This window comes from Falco rusticolus, chromosome 4 (assembly GCF_015220075.1).
Source record: "Falco rusticolus isolate bFalRus1 chromosome 4, bFalRus1.pri, whole genome shotgun sequence".
NCBI lineage: Eukaryota > Metazoa > Chordata > Aves > Falconiformes > Falconidae > Falco > Falco rusticolus.
The window spans coordinates 43,782,547-43,801,662 of record NC_051190.1 but is presented as its reverse complement, the minus strand read 5'-3'; the positions used below and the strand labels follow the sequence as shown (position 1 = coordinate 43,801,662).

The window sequence follows — 19,116 nt, the reverse complement described above, 5'->3', positions numbered from 1 at the left end:
TTCTGTAACCTGCATCGATGTAGATTTAGTTTTTGTGGTATCTAAATTTGTACAGTACTTACTATCTATCTATTCATCTTCTAGGCCAGAAGTTCTTGTTGACTGATTGTTAACATTCATGTGTTCTAAAGTGCTTTATTTTTTTTTGTTGGGGGGGACGGGGGAGAGCAGAGCAGAGCAGCACAGGGAAGTGCTTTTAACAATTGCTTTTAGTTTTTGGAAATGAGCCAGCTAGGTCTGAGAGCCTGAGTGGGGAGGGGGGAGCACAGAAATGTAGGTATTCAGCCCTGCAAAATTCTCATAGTTCTCTAAAAAGCAACTGGCAAAGACTTTAAACTAGATTTGCTCTGCACAGATTGCCTTGCCTGGATTCCAGCATTTCTTGGGAGGCTCTGACCATATACTCTTCAGTTATGCTGGTGTTGTCTGACACTTTTGACCACCAGCTCAGGAGGGCTGAGTCTAAGCTTTTTTTGCTGTAATTCCTGTGCTCCGTGCTGTAGGGTCACCAGTGATCAAGGTAAGGTCTTGCCTATGGTGCACTACAGTGGAGCTGCAGCCCAGGAGATAATCAAGGCCTGTTTGTCTCTTCACTGCTACCCCCAATCCTACAATTCCTTCAGTTCTTTGCTCACACTGGCTTTGAATGGAGCTGATTCTTTGCTCAGCAGCAGCAAGTAAGCAGCTCGTGACCCCAGCAGATGTTTCTGCATTTTAGGCTAATGAGAATTTACTGGATTACTGCAGCCTTCCCTGCCTCAGAGTAAATACTACTTTGTTGGAGATCTGGAAACTCATACTGAATATGATAAACAAACTGGCTGGTCTGTGATTGCCAGGACATGAAAAAGAGTTCCACGGCAGCAGAAGATCTAACAGCTCTGAAATGCACCACTGAGCCACACCAATTAAGAGCATTTCCAGTGATTGTGTGAGCATTCCTGTTCAACTCATAGAAATGATTTTTAGGTTGTTTCTTCCACTGCATTTGTGTGGTCTGTAAAGCACAAGGATGGAGGGTGAGGTTTGCAGAGGAGTCTCAAATGCCTCTGAGTTTCTTTTAAAATAATAATGGATATGCAGGACCTGTTGAGCTTCCTGCTATTTCAGGATCTTAAATTTCATGTGTTAGGGAAGCAAACACAATTTGCCTCTTAAACAAAAACTTAGTTATGTCTTATGTAGATAAAGTGTATTTGGAGATGGCCTGTAGGGTACCAAAATTGCATTCCTTGTTTTAATATCTATTGCATGGGGGGGTGGGGTAATTAAACAGCTGATTGAACAGTAGTTTTCAGGACTGCTAACCAAAAAGATACTCTGGTGCTTAATCTTTTCAGCAGTCAAGCTTTGTTGTGTGTTTCTTCAGAACTTCGACAGTATTTCTGTAAGTGAAATGGTAAACAAGTATCTAGGAGCGCAGCACTGATCCCCAGCTAAACCACGATGAAGCTTATTAGCTCGACTATAGACGATGTCAGTACACTTAGGCAACTACAGCGTATTATTGACAAGGTAAGTATAGAATCTCTATAGGCAGTACCCAAAGATGTCAAGAGCCCGTAACCCTTTCTTGCTACCTTCTTTCTCTTGAGAAATTTGTCTTCACCTAACTGAACAAAATCAAATTTCTCGACTTAATATGATTTGTATGATAAAAGGACACCTCCACCTGTTCCTAGTTACATAGGTGTCCAGCTGAATTTTTAGTAACCCTGAGTGTGGAGACTTCACAGCCTCTCTAGATCCCTTATTTCTGTATAAAACTCCCACCAAACACTTGACTATGCACAAACTTATATTGCATAGGTCGTATGTAGAGGCGGAGAAGAAAACTGGGAAGTAATTTCTTGCTAAATGACTTAATGACAACTGCTGCTAATTAAGCATGGTGCTCTATTCCTGTTTTAAATCAGCATGTGGCCATAGGAATGACTTCTTAGCACCATTTCAGTCATTTTGTCAGGAATTAAATGGTATAGTACTGTGAAAGATCAGCCTCTTTTGTTCTGTAGATGATTAATAAACATTTTTGACATAACTGTAATAATTACGTTCTCAATGCCATTATCCTATTGTTATATGCTACTCAGATTACATTCTTATTTTAGATGTGCTCTTTAATTATCCTTTCCTTGTAATTTTGTTCTAGAGATGCTTGTATGCCTGGGAGGCAGGATCAGTCTTGTTTCTACCACTCTGTATCTGGACTGATGTAGTTTGTTAAAAGACATTAACCTCATGGCTGGTAAGCTTGCAGTAGTACAGCAAAGCTGATAGGACACTTTTTTTGCAGTTATCGGTTTCTACATTACATATCTATGTTTGGCTAACAGAAAGGAGGCTGTCATAGAAACACAAAAGGAGAACAAAACTAGGAGTTAAAGAAATGGGTGTGGGGTTTATACCATGAATATAGTGCTGTAAAAATTAACTAGAGACCTTTTTCTTGTCTGATGGTATGTAATGACTGACATGAATGTTTTTTCCATTGGGAGGGGGGCACAAATGATTCTGGCTTCCCTAAGGCTGGTGACTTGTCCAGTTTTGGGTGTTTTTTAATTTTTCACCCACGTTCTGCTGAAATCTAGTGTGTACGGTACTTCATGCAAAACTAAATAAATTAGTTGGTTTTACTTATGTACACAATTTACGCATATATTATCAAAATCTTTAAATAAGTGAGTATTACCTCCTGTGCCTTTAAGTCTGGTCATCTGTGTGGTGGGTTAGTGATAATACTCATGCTGAGGCAGTTAAAAAGGGCTAATTATTAATGGTGTGATCCTACCACTTGATTCTTGTGAGTAGCCTTACAGATTTGAATTTTGCAATTGAGTGGAAAAAAGCAAAAGGAGGCACAGCTGAGAGCAGCAGTACTCAAGAATTAGTATTATTTAGAGCTTAGTGTTAACTCTTATTTTTTGTTTGACACATACCTGTCTGATAAATTTAACATTACACATAGCTTATTTACTAGGTAGATGGGACTTTTGGAGGGGAAGTTCTTCTGCAGAGTAACGATGAGAATGTACAAGTGGTCAGGATATTAATTAGATCTACCAATACAGATTTATTCACACCTTCTTCTATAAATTGCAGTCTCTCCCTCACCTTTCCAATGCACCAGTATAGCCATACCAATCCCCCGCACCACAGACTTTCAACCTGGACAAGTGCCTGAGATTCCTAAAATTTCATGAGGAGCAGAATTATGTTTTTTGTAAACGAAATAAAAATCTGAACTATGCACAGTGCAAGCGGGTGGGTGAATATGGCCCATAGATTTCACTGATGAATAGTTTTTATACATAAGCAGTTCTTATAGAACTTCCTTTAAACTCTTAACTATTACCAGATGTGGGTTGCAGGCGGCTGCTGGAATTCCAACACCTGTTGCATCACACTAAATAGGATTCATTTTGGCAGGCACAGAAAATTCCATTTCAGTAACTAAATAGTTTGAAATGATATCTAAAGCCTCTTTTTTACACACACACCCCCCAGACCAAGCTGATCCTAGCCTTATTTACAGGATTGCACATACTTTCATAATTAGAAGATGGTTTGCAGTCTTTAGAGAATGTAATTGCCTGATATTGCTTGTAGTCAGTAAATACCAAATAGAAAATCTTCAATTTTGGAAGAAATCTCTCCTTTAAAAAATGTTAACAATGATTTAAAAGGGCTGTACTCCACATAATGATAATTTCTAGCTGTGGCTTTTGAAATGTAGAAATACAGAGTTTTGTGTTCAAAAATACTGCAGCATTATGCTGCAGATGATGGACCTCCATTTTAGAAGTGTACTCTGCTGCATTTATCAGTTCATTGTTGAATCCAGTTGCTGCTTTGAAGTCCATACCCAGAGCTTTTTCAGAGATGTGGATGACTACAGAATGGGTGTTTAGTGGCACTTCGACTTTTTTGGTACATATTCTGTAGGTCTCAGACATGAGCCTGTAAGGAATCCTTTGTGGGTCTGCTCTAGAAAAGAGGTATGGATTAAGTGTAGAGATAATTCTTTTTTTAGGAAACATGATGCTGTTTCACTCAAAACGTTTCTGATCTTTGCAAAATTATTACAAAATCATTGCTTTGATTGGTGAGATATTGTACATCAATTATAGGCTGCTATACAATGAGAACAGCAGATGTGCTTCATTTTCAGGGCTGCTATACCATGAGAACAGCAGAGGTGCTTCATTTTCATTTTGCCTCCTTGTATTCTTTAATCAAAAGATTCCAACATGATCTTAAGTGTTACTCTTAGGAAGGAGACTAACATTAGTGTTGCTGTTTTGCAGGCAGGAAAATACTGAGGCGTATAAAGTTCTGTATCTGAGAATATGATGAAGCTGAAAAAGAATTTGGAATTACCAGATTTTGCTTTATCTTTGCATGTTTCAGTTTGTCTCAAAAAAACCCCAAAAAAACCAAACACACCCACCCCCACCCCCCACCCCCCCAAAAAAACCCCAAAACCAGAAAAAACCCCCACAAAACATGCCAACTTTAATGTATTTTTTAGTAAGTTGCTTCTCATAAAGCCTAGCTGGCTTGCTTGGGAAACAATCTCTATGGATCTAGAGTTTGAATAAACTGAAAGAGAATGCAACACTAAAGAAGAATCCACTCTTAATTTAGACAATCCAGCTATTGACATTTCTAGTTAAGTTGCAAGGCCAAGCTGTGTTATGAAACAGTTATTTTATTAAAGAGTATCATAAACTGTTTGAAGTGAGACCTAGGTTTGACAGATTCGATGCAAGTTAATGATGATTTCAACTGTGCCATAGTTGCATTTAGTATAGAGAAAGAAAACTAATGTTCTAGCCAAACATTTGTAGAAAAATACAGCTGTTATAATGCCCACCATTCAGATTTTTTTATCTAATTCCATGTAAAACCAGTGTAATGCCAGTCAAACAGACATCACCCCGAAAAATACTAGTGCAAGCTTTGTGGAGAGCATTCATGTCTTAAGCTAATTAACATAATCAACAAAATACATTACTGGTTCTTACAGATACAGTCTCACTTATAGCCTTGACCGTCACAGCTGGTACAACTCCTAGTACAGCATTTGAGTACAATTATACATTCTGAAGAACGGGAGATCAGAGGTAAAGCCCTATATACTTTAAAGATGGAGAGAAAAGATGTGTTAGGAGGGCCTCTTTTTGACTTCGTGCTTTCTTGCACGTGTCTTCAATTTTGGGCGAACAAAAGAGTCCCTTGATAGCTCTCATAGCATTGTTTGTCATGTGAAGATACATGAGCAATGAAATGAGCAAGAGAGGAGCAGTTGGGCTTAAATAGCACAGCAGCAAGCAAAATGGATTCAGCTTACATAATATTAAAAGCTGAAAGCTGCTCCAAGACATTCTGCAACTCCTCCCACAGATGAGCTATAGCTAGAAAAATCCCACTAAAAATAAATAAAAATAACCTTTCCCATGGTGGTGAACAATCTTAAAAAAACTTCTTGTTCAGTAGTGGGAGCGTAATTCCAATGATCTTATTGTATTGAATAAAACTCCTTCAGTTCTCTGCCCTGATCTTGACAAATCTGTAGACAAACAGTAAAGGACTGTTGATGTAGTAAGAGGGGTTTAACTAGGTGGTTTCTTTAACACTTCTAAACTTGCCTGGCTGTGATTTTACACTGTTGTGTCCAGTCCTAGAAACTGCAGTGAGCCTTGCAAAATAAATAGTCCTTTTGATTTGGGACTCATTTGTTTGGTACAAAGAATTTTCAGGTGAGGCACGTGTTTCAAAGCCCTAGCCTAGGTGGTCGTTGGTTTTTGTTTAAGTTTTCCCTCTTCTTCTAGACTTGTTAACACCTCTCCACAAAAATAAGACAGTGCTGTTTTAAGACAGGTTTAAGTAGGAAAATGTAGCCACATCTAGCAGTGTTATCCATTACTGAAGATAATCTGAACTTATCAAAAAGCTACTGAGTTTTTTGAAGTGATGTCTCGTACTAAAATTAGTGTATGTTTCAAGCAATATAGAAATTTAGGCACCATTTTGTGCTCTCCTGGCTGGGGCCTGATCAGCCTGTGAAGTCCTGTTGGTGAAGTAGACGGGGAAACCTCATTCCTTTTTGATGACTTTGTGTTTTTAGGGAATGGATTGACTTGCAGAAAATGTGTTGGTATTGATACTGCTAAAATATATGGTGATTGAAATAATTTTGAAAGAGAAAAATAATTTTAAAAGTTTAGCAGCTTTAGCAACATGATTTGCTGGTTTTCTTGTGAGAAGCTAGGAGAAAGGGCTTTTGGTAAACCATTAAATTAACTTTTGGAAACAAATCTGTATTTTTGCTAAATTAAATGCTGGACTCCATATCAGTGATTTTTAGAAGAAATGGAACTGAGGTTCAAATAATGAAAATAATCTAGAAAAAAATAGTATTTTTAAAGTTTTTTTCAGGGGGGTGGGGGGTGTTGGGGTGTGGGCGAACTGATTCAAACTACCTATGTGGCAGGTTTTCATTTATTCATGGGAGGAGAGCTCAGCTCTGTTGAGGTACATCTGGGATTCTGCGTTGTCTCCAGCAGGGATGGGAGAAGTCATTCTTTGATATCTATGTGCAGCATTGAATCCGTCGCTGTGAGACTTGGCATTTACTCTGTCACCTCGAGTTTGCTGTTGCCTTGCATATGCTTCTCCCGCTGCACCCTCTTCAAACTGGTGTAGTGAGGGCTCCCCCTCCTGTCTCGAGCCCCTGTGACCACGGACTAGGACAGAGGGATGGAGATGGATAGATCAGGGCCTAGGGATGGAGGAGGACAGAGCAGCATCAGTGCCGGCACCGAGTTCTGAGTTGGAGAGCAGTTCTTTGGCAACACTCAGAGGAGTGCCTGGGAGTACAAAGACTCATTTAATGGGGCCAGCCCATGCGGGGGGATGCTGTGCCCAGGTCCAAGCTGCTGGGACCTTTAGGGAGTTTTGGGGACCTGAGCTTCTGCAGCTCCTGCATCTGCGTGAGGCACACCGGCCCCCCTGGGGAAGCCGAGGCGGAGGGCAGGGAGACCAGGCAGGTACTCCCGGGGCTGGCTGGGCTCGACGGACGAGGCACCGGTGCCGGAGCAGCCGGCCCGGCTGGGCTGTCAGAGCTGCAGGGGAGGGGGGTGGTGGTGGTGGTGGTGGTGGTGGGGAGCGGTGGCCGCAGGTGGGAGCCCGCCGGGGCTGGGCGGGCAGCGCACCTGGGACCCGGCCGGGGCGGGCTGCGGCGGGGCCCGGCCCCCTCCCCCGGTGCACGCTGTCAGGAGCAGGCGGGGAGCCGCAGACAAAGAGCGGGGGCCGGAGCCGGAGCCTAGCGGGCACCGGGGCCAGGAGGGGGCGGCCCGGGGGCGGGGACGCGGCGGGGGCGGTGGCCAAAGGCACCGGGGAGCCGAGCCCGGGAGCGGGGCGACGGGGAAGCTCGGGCTGCGCTTGCCGGGAACAAAAGGCTCCTCCTGGCCGCGGAGATCGCCGTGGCCTGTGGCTCCCGAGCCACCATGCCCCGCAGGGAGCCCGGCTGCGCCTGGGGGGTCCTCTTGACCCTCTGCAGCCTGAGCGCAGCCCAGCCCCGGGAGAGGCAGTAAGTACCGGGAGGAGGTCGGCAGCTTCCCCGTAAAGGGTGGCGGGGGGGACGCGAACCCCTGTGCTCCGCTAAGGGCTCCGGGGGTGGCTGCACCAACCACTTAACAAAGCCTGAGAAAGTCCCCTCGAGGGGCTGGGGTCGGGGAGGCGAGCTGCGGCGGCTCCCGAGCCTGCAACACGTTTGTACTCGCCGGTGCAAAAGTGCATAGCAGAGGGAAAGGCGGGGGGCGGGGGAGGGAGGAGGAGGAGGAGGAGGGGGGGGGGGGGGGGGGGAAGAAGAAAGCCGCCACAGAAATACCTGCCTCTAGCTCCTCCAGCGAGTGGTTGCAAAGCTTTTATCTGCAAACAATTATTTAAGGAATCCGGGGTGTTGCGCAGGGGCTGCTGTTGTGCTTGGGATGGTTGAAGGTACTCTTGGTTGCTCCCGAAGAGCATGTGAGGCATTCTTGTGGGGAGAATCATCCGGGTTGAATCCACAGCTCGTTCTGGTGTGTTTAGGTTAGCTTTGGTTAAGGTTTGCTTTGTTCTTTACCCCGAGCTTATTCTAGCCCATCAACATCATTGAATAGCTGCATTAACTGAGTGCCATGGAGAACTTATTTTCACTTGCTTACTAGGAAATATTTCATGTCCTGCCAAGTTTTAGTGTAACCTGACAGAGCTGTTAGTCAAATGTGCATAAAGGATCTGTCCAGTCACTGTCAAGTTAACTGTTTAATTGTCAAGTTAAATATTGAAATGCCACTTATTAAGTGATTTAAATGGCTGTACCAATGGACTGATACTTCAGAAAGACTTGCACCAATTTAGAACAATGTGAATACATGTGCTTCACATATGGCACTATAGTGCTGTGCTTATGTGACAGTTTGAATCTAATCATTTCATACTGGATGCAGATGGTACTCTTTCTCCCTCCACAGCTAGATGGGCTGTCTTTCTTACCAAGAATTTGCAGGCTAAGTAGTAACTTTTTATTGTTATTTATTATTGTTCTGATGAATTTTCAAACCTGGCAACCATAAGGTTTTGAATCTGCAAGTACCCCATGCGATTTAACTCAAATGCCACAGAGATCTGAACTTCCTTTGGGGGTAGTGGGATCTCCATGGCAATGAGGCCTGCTGAGAGAGAAACATGGGGTTGGAATTTGATAAAAGATTACTTGGGGGGCTGTAAAACACCATCATCGTCATCCCAAAGTGATAATTAATCATGAACTAAAGCAACCTGGCTTATGGAACTGTAGAGAGGCATGAGCTGAGAAATTTGGCTTAAAGTCATATGAGCAATTGCATTGTTTTAAAAGTTCCTTTTGGTTAGAAAAAACTCCAGAAAGGTGTGTCATGAAGAGAATATAAATGTGTTGCTTACAGCCCAACGCATCAAAAAGCTCAGAGCCTGTAATGCTTTTAGTTGGCAAGTTCATGGCATGGTGCCATTCAGCACAGAGTAATGGTACAGATTCCATTCAGAAACAAGGGTTGTAGTATATATGGGAGGTCATCTAGGGTGGCTTTAAAACTGTATTTGTGCCTGCTAAAATAATTCTTTTTTGCTGGGGTTCTTAAACTTGCAGGATATAATTGAACACAAAAGTGGTAGCAGAACAGAATTAGAGCCCAGTCTTGTAACTGCAGTTTCTGGGCTGCTTCTATATAAATTGGGAGGTTAGACATGTGACACATATGCAAGACTGCCTCATAGAAAGTGTGGAGTGTCAGCACTGAGAGTCATTTTTTTAATGTATCAGGTTGAACCATGAAAAATAGAGGCAAAAATGTTAGAAGTATCTAATCTGTTTCAAAACAAAGCATTATCTACAAAACTCTATTGGAGGTTTAGGTGCCCTCTTACTCTTTTGTGAGTTTCAGCTTTTTTATGATTAGCTAGTTGTAGATTTAGTTTGTTTTTATATATAGCGTATAAATAAATCTATAGTTTACATGCAATAAACATTAATGCTACTGTCTTTAAAGAGTAAGCATTTGTAAGCCACTTAGGCTCTGTTCATTTCTACGTGCATTCTGCATTTATTTTATGCATATTAGAGACAGGCCTAGACTGATGGTGGGTGCAAATGTGATGCTGCAGGGCAAATATGTTACAGAGTAATCTGTTCTTTTCCTTTTGTCATACATAGTGACTTACAAGCAAAGATCGCACTCTTGTTTCTGTTCTTGACCATCCACCTCCAATTTTGCTCCTCAGGGGCTATTTGATTGCAGCACCTTCTGTTTTCCGATCTGGCGTTGAGGAAGCCATAAGTGTAACCATCTTTAACTCCATCAAGGAGACAACAGTCCAGATTCAGTTAGTAGTCAAAGGAGAAACTGTGTCACGAGGCCATGGAACAGTTCTGGGTAAGTTCCTGTAAGTCTGACCTTGAGAACTAGTTTATAAGTTGAGGTGCTGTGGGAGCACACCAGTACCTCTTTGAAAATTGCTTTAGGTTATGACAGAACTGGAACCAAACTGATATTTAATTAATTGACTGCTGCTAAACGTTCTCAGTTGATTGTGCTAATGTGGTTTTTATGTATGTGATCTGAAATATCCAAGGCTGATAATTGTGGAATACCAAGACATACAGAGGCCCTAGATAATTGATATTAAAGAGTTTTATAGTGAGTATCTCTCATTTTGAAACCGGAATGTTTGACACTGGGAAGCTGTGTAAGGAATGATACAAGTTCACTTTAAAGAAAAATACACAATTACATCATCATCATAAATTTTCTACCTTATTTTCAAATGAGACTGCTGAAATGCAGTCTCCCCAGTCTTCAGGACTGAGTAGGGCTGAGAGAGGTGGTAATATTTGTGCAGTTGGGTAAGTCTTTAAAATCCAAGACAGATACCTCTCTGTCCTGTGTGTAAAGACAAAAAGTGTTTTGGTTATGTCCAGCTTAAAACCGAATGAATTTACCTTAGTGCAAATGAAGTCCAGCAGCACTGTTCCACCACTGCTACTAGTGGTGTAAGCTGTAATGTAGACAAGGCTCAGGCAATCAGGCTTTTTAACCATCATGCTTTAACCCTTCTGTGTGTAAGAACTGGGAGTTATAGAAAAAACATTTCCTTTCGTGGAACAGATTGTTTCTGGTTTTATCCTCCTCTTCTCTTTGAAATTGGCTGACAATTGCTAAGTAATTCAAAGGGAGTGTTGCTTACACATGTGGACAACATATGCTAAAGAGAAATCTTGGGTATGGCTGTATGCAGCAATCAAAATAGATTCTGTGAGTGTTTGTTTTGAGAATTATTCAAGTCCCAAAAGAGGTCAAGTCTGTTTTACAGCAAAATACTTCTGTAAGCGTAGGATACCCTGTGCTGAAACCTCAGCCTTGGTGGTACTCTCTAACTGTAGAGCACTTTGCAGTTTACCTTGTGCAAAAATTGTAAATAAATGTTGACCCAGTTCATTTTGGAGAGCTCTACTAGGTCTGACTTGCTCACCCTGCAGATTGTTTTACACAGTACATGAAAATTACTTCAGGTGAAATCATAATGAAGGGGTACTGCAGCTAGCAGTTCTGTGACATGGCATCTCCTTTCAGTCAACTGCAAATGTCTAAAATGTTAGTACCGTAGCCTGAGGAGAATAACTCTCTCTCTCTCATTTCAGATAAAAGAACAATTAAACTGAAGGTGAGTGTCAGTTATTTTAATGTTTTTGGTGAAAACATGAGGGACTTGTCTTCAATCACATCAGGCATTGCTCTCTGAGCAGCTGCGGCACAAATACAGGTCATGTTCTGGTGCACACACTGAGGAGGATGCAAGCTTTGCAAGAGGAAGAGCGAAGAATGAAAAAACAAAGCTTAATCCATCACAGCTTATCAGGCCCTTACACCACTGAAGAAAATCAATGGCTGAATCTGTGTCTCATTGTCAATGTAGAACTTTGTTGTGATTATTTTATAAGAATGGCAGTACATATGGCTAATTAAGTGATGTGGAGCATTGCACAGACCACTGAAATCCATAGTAGTGGCAGGTTATTGAACATTGTGTCTCTGCTAGTTACTCTGGTAATGCTATATTATTTAAAAAGCATAGTTTTTCACTAGTTTTGCTACGTTTTAACCATTGACATCAGTAATATTTTTGCCATCAGCATAGTCCATAAAATGAAGCTTACACTTGCTGAAGAGATGGAGGGAATGAGAACAACTTTTTTATTTCCAAAGAGGATTTGTAGTGGAGTAAAAATATGATGAAATTAAATGCAATTCTGGCAGAGAGTTGCACTAGCCATTAAAAAGACATTAAATACGCTTACCTTAGTAAATTACATTTTTAAAGCAGTATCTGGCTTTATTTGAATCCCTAGGATACTGGAGATCTGAGGTGCAGTGAAAAGTAGTCATTCTTACAGCAGAAAGACATCCTGTGAAAGATCTCCCCTGCTCTGCACCTTGCATGAGTTATCCTTCCTCATGCCACAGAGTGAGCTAAATGCTACTAGTTCAGAGTTCACTGTTCGTTGAAAGAAGTAATTTAGTTTATGCTATATGTAGGACCAAGTGATACCATACAGAGAAAAATGAAGCCATTTTCTTGGTTTCTGTGAGATAATTTGGCTGTGCTAGTACAGGACCTTCGTCTTCATCTCTCTTCCTAGATCTTTGAAAAGTAGGGTTTTCAGTCTTGTTGATAAAGCATGATCAAAACATTTGCAACTGGAAGAGGTGTATTATGTGTATCATGTGTGGTGATTTGTGGTGGAAGATTATTGCTTCAAGTGTAGGCAAAATAGAGCTGGACTGAAGAACAAGTCTTAAAAGTGTTGGATCTGTTAACTTAGGACTTGCTTTGGAGTTGTCAGCTCTGATGGGAGGTAAATGGGGTAGGTGAAACAAATCATATAAATATTAAATTGTGATGCGCTTCTGGAATAGCAGTAGGCTCTGGATAGTATACTAGATGAATCCCTGTAGCATATGACCCTGGGGAAAAAAATTTCCGTACTGCATCGCTAGCTCTTGATTGAAGCTGGTCATGTCTGAATAAGTCTCTTCTGTGCAGTGCCATAAGAAAAAATGGCCTCTTTTCAGTAGATCCAGGTATTTGGGAACAGTTCTATTGTATTACTGTAGCAGAGCACCTACTGCATCATCTACATTATCACTGGCCTGTAAGTAAGCTAAAGCCTCTGATTCACAGAAGGCTAACTTGCTTAGCGATGGTCTGTTGTGCCCGATTGGATCTCCTCTGCCTTGGTGGCATACCCCAGAGTTGTCTTTGCCTTCTCTGTAATTACTATATGGCTGATGTTGATACTGCTCTGTCCTGTCAGCGTTTAAACTGTGCCTGGGAATTAGGTTCTAGGAAGGGTTTGATACTTCCTCACTCTTTACTGTGTTAATGTACAAGTGTGTAAGTATTACTTTCATTTTGAGAAGGTGTCATGTAGACCTGTGTAATAGGAAACATCAGCAGTTATACCAAATGCTGTAATTTCTTTATCCAAAGACTCACTGTTGAATAAAATATGCAGTTATTGCTGTTTTCATATTTATTTTATTCACTTTCAAATTATGACCTGTTATCATAATATTTCTGTATTATCAGACTTTTTGCTTCATAATTTTTAATCTAATTTAATTTTAAAAGTCTTTTAGTTCTCTGAAGAACTGATTGAAAATGTGCAAGCGTGCATATTTTGTTTTGGCGGGGTTTTTTTGTGGGCTTATCCTTTTTTCCTCCCATCAGTAGAGCCGTGTCTTCCATAGCATGGTTGACTTCCCCATGTAACACATCATCTTTAGTGGAAGCTGCACATGTAGATCAAATACCACTTTGCTTGAGTGATAAAGGGCAGAAGAGAATTTCCTGCCTGTTTTTAGCATGACTTTACCTCCTTTGAAGTTTATACATTGGAAAATATCTAGTATGTTCCTCATTTTCTTTTTATTACTAACACATAGTTGCACTGAACAAGTGCCTGCTCTTTGCTCACTTCAGTGTCAGTTATGTTCCCCAGAAAGCGCAAAGGCTTTTCTGTGTCTTCCTCAACTTGTGGTCTGTTTTCTAGGTGCCTTCAGGACTTCGTGGACAAGCACATCTAAAAGTCTGGGGCAACCGGCATTTAGCAGAGGAAGGCTACATTTTTCACAACTATACCACAGTAACCATTGACAGCAAGGGATCATCAGTGTTCATCCAGACTGATAAACCTGTCTATAAGCCCAAGCAGAAGGGTAAAGTGACCTTGGAGAACTTGCCAGATGCTAGGGCTGCTTTCAAGCAAAACTTTTCTTGAGGGTAGATTCTAGGATGAGATATTCTGCTCAGTGTCAGCTGTGATGACTAATAAATTTCCTCTTTTCCTTTTTTAGTGTTGATAAACCTCTTTATGGTGACTTCTGACTTGAGACCAGTCAATGACAGGGTAAAAAAACCTTTTCTTTCACACTGTAAAATATGATGGAATACTTGGCAACCTGTGTTTTATTCTAACGTACATTTAGCAGAAATATAGTTGGATTTTTTTAACCTATTTAGGCATATCTTGGGATTGCTTGTTGTTATTTACAATTTAGTTGGTCACATTACTGATGAAGGAGAATACACGCTTTTGTAACACTAGGAAATATGATGTAACTATGCCAAAGCAGTTAGAATTTTTCAGACTTGCACTTTGTTTAGGTAATGCACGGATATGCAAGGTGTTACTTCTCCACTTGGATGTGTGAGGGAAATGTGTGTTTCTCAGGCTAGTCTTACCAAAATAGAGATGTTTAAACTTTGTCACTTTGTGCTGTGTCTCAGCAGTTCATCACAAGAAGCGGAAAAGTAGCTTTGTTTTGTAAAGCTTTTTATTCTTTTTTTTTTTCTTTCCTTTCAGATTGAAGCTTATGTGGTGGTGAGTATCTGTCTGCCAATCATCTAGCATGTATCCTATAGAGGCGCAAGATTCTTGTAGCCTTGAGAGGAACCAGTCATGCGTCTGTGCCTTTTCAAGTCCATTATGGCCGTTCCCAGCTGTAACCTGTGCAATTATCTCTATCCCTGTGTCTTTAACTGATCTTTGTGTCTTGCTTTTTTTGTTATCATCAACAAATATACTTGTTTTCTACTTCAGTTTCAGAAATCCATTCCCATTTTTCAGCCTGAGAAGAAATTGGCTAGATTCACTGGGGTTAATAAATGTAACAGTCCCACTCAATTTCTCCCTTCTTTTCAATGCAGACACACTCCTATCCTTCATCTGGCTGGGCTGATATAGCAGGGCCATTCTCATCTCTGCACCCAAACATTATGATAGTGGACAATAGAAATTCATGGCAAGGAAAGGGTGCTCCTGTCTTCTTCCTTATGAGGTGAATGAGAGGTTCCTTCTGTGTCTAGTCTTTTTTTTTTTTTTTTTTTTTTTTTTTTTAAACCATGTGTTTTCTTTAGCTGTCAGCAAGCAGAAGAATTCACCCTCTTGTTTGCATTCAGTCACAGATTTAATGCTGACAAAAACAGCGGGATTAATTTCATCTGACTTAGTCATCTAAAAAATGTCTTGTTAGTTGTACAGCTCCCTTTATTAATAGAAAGAAAGCATCTTCAGAGGCCAGTTCATCCCATCGAAGATAGGTGTCTTATAAGATAGGTGAAAGATCTGTCACTTGACAGTGCTTGTGTGCATTGGTTATAGAAGCAGTGTCCTTAAATGAGTCTGAATTTTAGAATACCCCCTGGTAAAGTATCTTCGGAAAAATTTTGGCAGGTGTTAGTTACATTTGAGCTGTTAGTGAAGTGTATATATTACAAAATGAAGTTCTTTGTTGCAAACTGAGTTAAATGTGTTCGTGATATTCATTTTCACTGTGATGTTTCTCGTTCCTAAACCACTATGCAGGATCCTCGGGGGTCTCGTATGATAGAGTGGAGCAATTTGAAACCATTTTGTTGTGGTAAGTTTCAAATTATTTTTTCTCAGTGTATTGTTGTTTGCCTTTGCTTCTGCTTATACTGAGTTGTGTTCAACAAGCCTTGACAAGGGATGATGAGTGACATGGAGTTCATAGTATGTTGTTTCCTTTTTCAGGTATTGTAAATATGACTTTTCCTTTGTCTGATCAGCCAGTGTTTGGTGAATGGCTCATATTTGCTGAAATGCAGGGGCACACATACAACAAATCCTTTGAAGTTCAGAAATACGGTGAGTTGTATCGAAATCAACTTTGGCTATAACTCCAAGTGCATTTGGAAGAACAAAATATTATGAAATGTTCTTACTTGAGATGAAACTTTTAAAAGGTCGTGAGGAAAAACTCTTTAGAGGCTATGTACTTCAGGGGTATAGACATTTGTAACTTAATCAAGCCCTTTGTTCCTGTCCTCCACACTTCATAAAGGACCTGAAATGGGATGTCATATTGTATGATCTATTCATGTAACAAAGATTTAATTTTGCTTTGGAAAACTCTTTAAGGTGCTTTCAGTCTGTCAGTGCTTTCCTTGCTTTCCCAGAGCCCTCCTTGAAATTCTGAATTCTTTTTTTTGCTACCCCCTTTTTCAGTCTGAGTCCCTCTGATGAAAGGTGGGCATCGTTACACCCAGCACACAATCTATGACATCTGACCTGATCACACAAGCATTTGTAGGCACTGACAACTGCTAATATCTCACCTGTATTCCTAACATATTGTGGAGGAGTCAGTAGCGAGTTGTCCTCTTTACCATGTATCTAAGAGAAACAGCTCAGGCTCAAATCCTGGAACACAGATTCCTCTGAAAAGCAGTAAAAATCTCAGGGTGTTTTGCTAAGGTCGTCTCGCCTAGATGGTCACAGTTTGCGACTTTTGTTGATTCGTTCTCTGCTGAGTTCTGTCCCTTCTAGTGTTAGCTACGCTGCCCTCATCTGACCATAAGCAGCGATCTTGTCAGAGCTGTATATGCTTTTGCTATAACCTGGACAGTAAGATCTCCTTGAAAAGATTCTGTTGTATTTCTTTTCATTGTAGTATTACCAAAGTTTGAGTTGCTGATTGATCCCCCTCGCTACATTCGTGACCTTTCACTCTGTGAAAAAGGAACTGTCCATGCCAGGTAGGAACATGTCCCGGATAAAGTTTCATTGTTACGGACTGTAGTACAGCCACAGGATGGTGCAGTCACTGGAGCTTGAATCTTCTGCAGACTTTTTGGATGCTTTCTGGTCCTTGTCAGAAGTTTTCCTATGTAAGAACCATCATAAAACGTGTTGACAATAACAAGCTGGAAAACATTCTGTGATATTTCTTTCTGTTTTCTAGATGTGCAGGTCACATGGTACTAGCCTTGATATAGTCAGGAAAATGCTGACTGTTATTCTGGAAGTTATTCATTATCTTCTTTTCATTGCAGATATACATTTGGAAAACCAGTGACAGGAAAGTTAATTGTCAATATGACTATAAATGGTGTAGGGTACTACAGGCATGAAGTGGGACACCCTGTCCTCAAGACCACCCAGGTGAGGGAGACCACGGAGTCAGCTGCAAAAAATTACCTGATCTGTACTCTTTGACATTAGTACCAGAGCTCTATTTAATGTTACTGATGGCATATCAGAAAATAAATGAATGAATGCAATAATTGGGTCCAGTGTAATAAAGATATTACGTATATTTACATTGTGTGTTTATGATTTGGGGGGGATGAGAATTTGTTGGCATAGTATTGATCTGGTTTTAGAGCATATAGTGGTGAGGGAGAACATGAGAATGAGGGACTGTGACAGAGCTAGTGGATGGATAAGGGAGGAAAATGAAACTTGCTTGCTTTCTTCCTTGCTTCGCCCACTCTCCAATTCATTCATTCATTCCACATCCTTTAAAAATACTGCTGCAAACTCACTATAGCAAGTGCCTACACTTTAGATTTGGCTTCTAGACCCTTTTTGAGTGTGAATGCAAACTTATGTTTCTGTTCCCCAACACACTTTGTAGATTGATGGCTCTGCTGTTTTCAATGTGTGTGTGAAAGACATGATGCCAGCTGATGTTCCAGAACATTTTAGAGGCACAGTCAATATCTGGGCCACGGTGATCAGCTCTGATGGAAGCAAGCAGGTTACATTTGATGACTCAACACCTGTTCAGAAACAGCTGATTGATATCAAGTACTCCAAGGATACCAGAAAACATTTCAAACCTGGACTGCCTTACAAAGGAAAGGTAAGATTAAAAGTAGAGACACTGTCATGTGGCTGATATAAGGTTATACTGACTTCATCCCAGGATGTTATACCATGTTCTGGTGTATTTTTCCCACCTGCTGTTTCTGTCCTTGACTGGAATTGCCTATAATGTAAAAACTGTTGTTCTGTAAATGAAACACTGTGTAGGTAGAAGTCACTTACCCTGATGGAAGTCCAGCTAACAAAGTCACTATCCGAATTAAAGCTGAACTCACACCAAAGGACAACGTTTATACAAGTGAACTGGTATCAAGAAATGGCCTGGTGGAGTTTGAAATCCCCTCCATCCCTACAGCTGCCCAATATGTCTGGCTGGAGGTGGGTCAAAGCTCTTTATAGGATTAGTGGGCTTTAACATAACTAATCTTGTCAAACCTGCACTTTATAAATCAGTGCTACAAACAGGAAATCGGTGCCTTTTAGCTTCAACTTCTTGATTTAACTGCAGCAAACACTTGCTTTGTTTCTTGCTGCCAATAGAACTGGTGTTGATAACCATCATGAAAAGATGCTTCTTGGAATACAGCTTAACATATAGTAGTAAGGGTCTAGGATTTGGAGAGTAGTGTTGCTATGTAAGGATGACAAGAGATGAAGAGCTGGAAAGTATAAAATGGGAGATGGGGATACAATGTAAGAAGAGAGTACATCAGGCTTTCTATGTATGCGTAACATTCAGATGTAACTTTTGTTAAGACCAAAGTGACTGCGATTGATGGGAAACCATCTGGGGATCAGTATCTGCCAAACTACTTGTCCATCAGTAGCTGGTACTCGCCCAGCAAGTGTCACATCCAGCTCCAGGCACCAGATAAACCTTTCCAGGTATGTAGTCTTCATATTCAATTGTGGCAAAAACTGCATTTCTTGGCTTAAAGTACTTTGTTCTAATTAAATATTTCTAGCCATTTCTGTTTCTGGGATCCTGGACTGTTATTGTTTCCACTACAAAGTCTGAAGTAGCTCCATTTCAGCCACCAAATAAATAATTGTTCGATGTGGGCTGCACTTGGCTCTAAACAAAAAATACCTTTGATGCTTTGCACAGCACCTCATTCTCCTTTGTGCTGTGCAGACAGGGGAGAGAGGGTGAATACAGGTGCTGGCAAGGTCTAAGTTTTTCGTATTTGAATATATGTTCTGTGCATCTCGGTAACATTTACATATGAATTGCTCAGTGAAAATTACATGCTTTAGTTCAAGTCAACAAATGTTGAAAGATTGGAAGTGATACTAGTAGGAATAGCTCAATTACTGAAGGTCCAGATTAGGTCTGTGTAGTCTCATTAGAACTTCCAGTTTAAATCTCAGCTGGATCTATTTATTCTTCCAGTTATCGA

General features: G+C 40.9%; 1 protein-coding gene across 5 annotated transcripts in view; it reads left to right on the top strand.

Moving 5' to 3' along the window:
* The first annotated feature begins 7,404 nt into the window (after window positions 1-7,404).
* CPAMD8 (C3 and PZP like alpha-2-macroglobulin domain containing 8) overlaps window positions 7,405-19,116 on the top strand; it is a 54,441-nt gene continuing 42,729 nt past the window's right edge. For 3 of the 5 annotated variants that reach the window (XM_037386738.1, XM_037386739.1, XM_037386737.1), the window contains exons 1-13: window positions 7,405-7,594; window positions 9,808-9,959; window positions 11,225-11,247; window positions 13,637-13,802; window positions 13,941-13,993; window positions 14,450-14,467; window positions 15,452-15,506; window positions 15,641-15,754; window positions 16,560-16,644; window positions 16,942-17,050; window positions 17,526-17,753; window positions 17,924-18,094; window positions 18,473-18,601. In XM_037386738.1, coding sequence (XP_037242635.1) covers window positions 7,512-7,594; window positions 9,808-9,959; window positions 11,225-11,247; window positions 13,637-13,802; window positions 13,941-13,993; window positions 14,450-14,467; window positions 15,452-15,506; window positions 15,641-15,754; window positions 16,560-16,644; window positions 16,942-17,050; window positions 17,526-17,753; window positions 17,924-18,094; window positions 18,473-18,601 — 1,386 coding nt within the window. In that variant the 5' untranslated portion in view covers window positions 7,405-7,511. Of the gene's footprint in view, window positions 7,595-9,807; window positions 9,960-11,224; window positions 11,248-13,636; window positions 13,803-13,940; window positions 13,994-14,449; window positions 14,468-14,802; window positions 14,925-15,451; window positions 15,507-15,640; window positions 15,755-16,559; window positions 16,645-16,941; window positions 17,051-17,525; window positions 17,754-17,923; window positions 18,095-18,472; window positions 18,602-19,116 lie in introns of those variants that run through there. The other 2 variants (XM_037386740.1, XM_037386741.1) reach the window with 2 other exon arrangements.